The sequence below is a fragment of the Belonocnema kinseyi genome, chromosome 10 (assembly GCF_010883055.1).
Source record: "Belonocnema kinseyi isolate 2016_QV_RU_SX_M_011 chromosome 10, B_treatae_v1, whole genome shotgun sequence".
In the NCBI taxonomy this organism is placed as follows: Eukaryota; Metazoa; Arthropoda; class Insecta; order Hymenoptera; family Cynipidae; genus Belonocnema; species Belonocnema kinseyi.
The window spans coordinates 35,381,168-35,386,794 of record NC_046666.1 but is presented as its reverse complement, the minus strand read 5'-3'; the positions used below and the strand labels follow the sequence as shown (position 1 = coordinate 35,386,794).

Genomic DNA, 5,627 nt, shown 5'->3' with positions numbered 1-5,627 from the left:
CCCGAAAGGGAAATGACTTAATGGTGTAATAATAATAATAATAATAATAATAATAATAATAATAATATCTTTAAAAAGGATCAGTACACAGCACTATAAACTATACAGAAGTGTATACGTCTTCGACCGTGGTCTCTACCGGACTCCGCTTTGACGTTTAATTTTAAAAGGCTTGCGCGCAAATGTGTGGTAAATATATTATAGGGCGCGAAGCGCGAGACACATATATTGTCGAGCGCGAGAACCAACAGTCGCGCGCCCTAGGCGCGCTCAAACTTGCGAGCGAAGCGAGCCGCGCTCATAGCGCGCGATGAGAAAGTACCGCACGTTAGGCACATTTTTTAAATTTCATTGGCCGTGAAAAATATTTTTGAACCGGGAAATGACTGGAAATTTATTTCTTCGATTAAAACGACCACCCTGTGTAAGTTTGGTCTCCTGCCGTTTCAGGATAGAGCTGGGTAGAAACAAAATTTTTTCTTTTCTGTTTATTAGTCTTACGATGGAGCGATAGGTCAGGGTCCAGGCCTAGAGTCTCATGGAGGTTCTACTTTCTGCGCCATCGCCAGCCTTTTTTTAATGAACAAACTGGACGTTTTATCTGACAAGCAGCTTAACAGGTTAAGAAGGTGGTGCCTTATGAGACAGGATGGAGGATTTCACGGCAGGCCTGGAAAACCCTCGGACACTTGTTACAGTTTTTGGATTGGAGCTACCTTACAAATGTTGGATGTCAGTCATTTGTCCGACTGGGACGAGAATCGGGCATTCGTTTTGTCGACTCAAGACACGATAGCGGGAGGATTTGCCAAATTTAATTACAATCGGGCGGATCCGCTACACACTTATTTAGGTGAGTTTACTCCCCTTTAACCTTCAAAGTGTATACATGGTAAAAATGTCGGTAAAATGCATCGTGGGTGTTCTATACCCCAGCGTATTTATTCATGTATTGTTTAACCCTTATTGAATATTTTGTCACAATAAAATTATCCGATATAGTTTAAGGTATCTTTTATTAGGCAGAGTTGGTTTTATAGCCATTTATTTATTTTAAGTTTGTTAAAAAGATTATTGAATAAATTGAAAAATGGGTTTTTTTACTTAAAAATTCATAACTCACGCAATTTTAATTATTTTAACCTGAAAATTTATGACTATACTTTTGAAATAGTTCACTTTCATTTAATAAAATGCAACATGGCGGTTTTCAAAAAAGATATATATTTGCACCCCACGATTTTTTTACCTCCACTTTCAACAGTTACTGCTAGCAGACTGACGCCTGACGCAGTATGCTAAACGACTAATTTTTCGGTTAAAAATTTAACTACTTTTTTACAAAAAAATGTTTTTTTCTTTTGAATTAATTTTTTAAACTGGAAATTGAACTATTTCATTTTTGTTTACATTTTTTAGTTGCAAATTCATTTCTCTTGATGAAAATTTATTTTTTTAATCTATAGTATAAATTTTTATTTTTTTTATTTTCAAACGGAAAAATGAAGTACTTCATTTCAAGTTCGTCTTTTTTGTTTAAATTTAACTGTTTTTTATTTAAGCTTTAAAATATTCAAAATATTATTTTGGTGGAATATCAACTATTCAATTTCTGCCTGAAAATTCATCTTTTTTGGTTCAAAGTTATACTAATTTGTTAAAAAGTAATTTTTTTGGTCGAAGATTCGTTACTTTAATTAAAAATTAATGTTTATGGCTGAACAATTCAACTATTGCATTGAATATTTCATTTTTTATTTTGAAAAGTAATTTTAAAAATTCGTTTTTCTTCTCTTGAAAATTGATCATTTTAGTAGAAAATTCAACTATGGTTTGAAAATTGACCTTTTGTTTAATATTATGCTTTTTGTTTGTAAATTTATTTATTTTTGTTAAAAATGCATTTCTTTGGTTAAATATTCAACTATTAAATATTAACTATATATTAATATTATATATTAATATTATATTAATATATTAATATTAACTATTATTATTTTTGGTAAGAAATTAATCGTGTTTTAAAATTCATCTTTTTGGTTAAAAAATAATTATTTTTGATTTAAAAATTTAAGTATTTTGTTTAAACCTCCTTTTTTCAATTAATTTTTGTGACTGAAAATTTAACTGTTTGATTTATAATATAAATTTGTTTTTTTTTAGTATTAAAAACTAATTTTTGAACTGAAAATTGAAGTATTTCATTTATAGTTCATATTTTTTGTTTAAATTTAAATGTTTTTTATTTAACTTTCAAAATATTACAAATCTTTTTTGATTGTAATATCAAATATTTAATTTTTTGTTGAAAATTCATCTTTTTTGGTTAAAAGCTATTTTACTTTAATAAAAAGTAATTTTTTTGTGTTTAAAAATTTAACTAGTTTGTTAAACATTAAATTATTTTATAAAAAAATAATGAACTGAATAATAATAATAATAATAATGAATAATAATATAAATATAAATAAATAATAATAAATAAATATAAAATATAAATAATAATAATGAAATATTTCATTTCAAGTTCGTCTTTTTTGTTTAAATTTAACTTGTTTTCAAATTAATATTAAAATATAAAAACCTTTTTTATTTGAGTATAAACTATACAATTTTTTGTCGAAAATTCATATTTTTTGGTTCAAAGTTATACTACTTTGTTAAAAAGTAATTTTCTTTCAATTAAAAATTTAATTAGTTTGTTAAAAATTAAATTATTTGATAAGAAAATTGTTTGGGTTTAAAAATTCATTTTTTAAGTTGAAAATTCAACTTCTTGGTAGAAAACTTATCTTCTTGTTTTAAAATTGAACTATTTCATTTTTGGTTAGAATTTTTTTTAGATGCGAATTCATTTCTTTCGATAAACAATTAACTGTTTAATTTTTGATATAATTTTTCTTATTTTAAAAAATTAATTGTTGAACTAAATAATAAAGTATTTCATTTCAATTTCGTCTTTTTTGTTTAAATTTAACTTTTTAAAAAATTAATATTGAAATATAAAAAAACCTTTTTTATTTGAGTATCAAATATACCATTTTTTGTTGAAAATTTTTATTTTTTGGTTCAAAATTATAATACTTTGTAAAGCAGCATTTTTTTGTGAAAGATTCATTACTTTAGTTAAAAATTAATCTATATGGCTGAAATTTCAACTATTCTATTGAACATTTCGTTTTTGTTGTTGTTGAAAATTAATTAATTTAACAGATAATTTAAGTGTTCCATTATTGGTTGAAAATGTTTTATTTTTTAGTTAAAAATTCACTTTTTTGTTGCACATTGAACTATATTGTTGAAAATTCAATTTTTTATCTGAAAATTCATTAGGTTAGATGAAAATCAATTTCCCCAACTGAGAATTTAACTGTTAAATTTTTTGTTATAATTTGAAATTTTCAAGTTCAAAATTCAAAAATATAATAGTTAAATTTTATGCTGAAAAAGTTGATTTTCAACCAAAAAAAGAAATAAAAAGTTTCAACCAAGAAGCTTAATTTTCGATTAAAAAAAAGGAATTCACAAAAAATACGTACATTTCCAACCAAAAAAAGAAATAATTTTTAACAAAAAGAATTAACTTTGAATCATAAATAGTTGGATTCTCACATAGGGTTCTATTTACAAAAAGGGGAAGTTTCTTGAAAATAGGAAAAACACAGGAATTCTTGAAAAAACGCTTCAGATTTCAAGTTGTGAATATATTTTATTTTCAACAAAATAGTTTTAATAATATCCAACTAAAAAATAAAGCGAATTTTTAACTAAATAGTTATTTTTTCCACCAATAAAATGAATGTTGAATAAAGTAGTTCAACTTTTAATCACGTAGTTGAATTTTCTACAAAAAAAGAGAAATTCTCCATGATAAACTAACTATTTTTAAAAAATAGTTCAACTTTCGACCAAGTAGTTAAATTTTTCATGCAAAATTTGATATTTGAATTTTCAACCAACATTTTGTCTGAAAAATTATAATTTATCAGGCAGGAATTTACAAAAAAAATAGTTAAATCTTTAATAAAATAATAGATTTTTTAATTTTAAAAATATGAATTCTGAATTAAAAATATAATAGCAGACTTTTCAGTTAAAAATAATGTACCTCAACGGAAAATAGTTCGATTATCGTATTGTATTATATTAATTAAATTCATATTTAATTTTAAAAAACGATAAATTTAGGAAGTTTTTTGAAAACAGGGGAAAAATAGGAATTCTTTTTTAAAAATTCATTTTTGCAAGCATTTCTAAAAATTGTTATTCAAATTTATATTTTCTATTTGTAAAGCCCCCCCCCCCCCAATAAATTACTTCAGGCAGAGATGAGGGCTGTGTAAAATAGTTTTTGAACTGCCTTTTTTTATTAAAATCATGTAGTTTTTAATGTTTATAATTAAAAGAGCCTTTAATTTTAAAGAATAAAATTCAATTTCCAGGTTTGTGCGGCTTAAGTCTTTTAGGAGAACCTAGTCTATGTGCCATGAATGCCGCCCTAAATATATCCCAACACGCTTATGGACATTTACAAGAGATTCACAAAAAATGGAAGAATGGCTGATAAACTACCAAATATTAAATCAAGCGCACATAGGAAATGTAACTATGATTGGATTCTCTTATTGAGTTTTTAAATCCATTAGAAAGTTTCTTCAGCATTTTTCTATTAAGTGAAGGAGTTTTATATTGTTTACGCCACTTAGCAATTTTTCAATTCTCATATATTTAAAGCTGAATATTTACCCGTTTCCTACTTTAAAGCCATTTAAATCAAATTTAATTTCAACGAATTCAATTAAATGAGAATTAGTTCAATAAAAGGAAGAAACTTTTGCAGTTCTGAATTTTTGGAATTATATAATGATATATAATTTTTCCAATTTTCAATTATATTTCTCAATTTTTGTGAATAATTTGGAGATAAAAAAATGTTTAAAGTAGGAATCGAATAAATATTAGATGGCCTTTGATGGAAATGAAAAATTGGAATTAAGGGAACCTAATAGCATTAAATGAATTAAATATGTTGATTTGTTTGAAACTTTATATTTGTGATATTTTTTATCGCACACGGATAAAATAGGAAAGAATTCGATTGTTTTCAATGTAGAATCTTGATAGAATTACAACGCATCTGTTCTACATTCGTCAATTATTAGTTAAAAAATTAATAGAAGGAACCAGAGAAAATTATATGTTAATTCGAGTTATGAATGGTAATAAAGTATAATTTGCAAACTTTGAGAAGATTGTAAAAACTGTAAAGTAAAGAGTTAAAAGCTACGTAATGACAATGACTTAATAATGATATGAAAAGAAAATATTGTTTGTGATAGAAAAAAACGTTACAATAAACATTATATGCCAGAATATTATGGGTTATTTATTCCTTTAAAAAAAACGACTTAAATGTGGATTTTTAATTCGCAATTATTATATTAATTATTACTTTATTATTAATAATAATTATTATATTAACCTGAAAACCCCTGAATTTTCCGGACATTTTTAATATCTAGAAAAATCTGGAAGTGTCAGGGAATTTTTTCGAAAGGTTACTTATTTTTTTTTTTTAATTGCGACATAAAATTAGAAAAAAATTCTTCTTTTGTAAAAGTAGCTTC

General features: G+C 24.9%; 1 protein-coding gene across 1 annotated transcript in view; it reads left to right on the top strand.

Moving 5' to 3' along the window:
• The window catches only part of LOC117182079 (geranylgeranyl transferase type-1 subunit beta), a 24,029-nt gene extending 18,659 nt beyond the window's left edge, over positions 1-5,370 (top strand). Inside the window, exons 3-4 of the mRNA XM_033375104.1 lie at positions 496-853; positions 4,443-5,370. Coding sequence (XP_033230995.1) covers positions 496-853; positions 4,443-4,564 — 480 coding nt within the window. The 3' untranslated portion in view covers positions 4,565-5,370. The remainder of the gene's footprint in view (positions 1-495; positions 854-4,442) is intronic.
• The last annotated feature ends 257 nt before the right edge of the window (positions 5,371-5,627 follow it).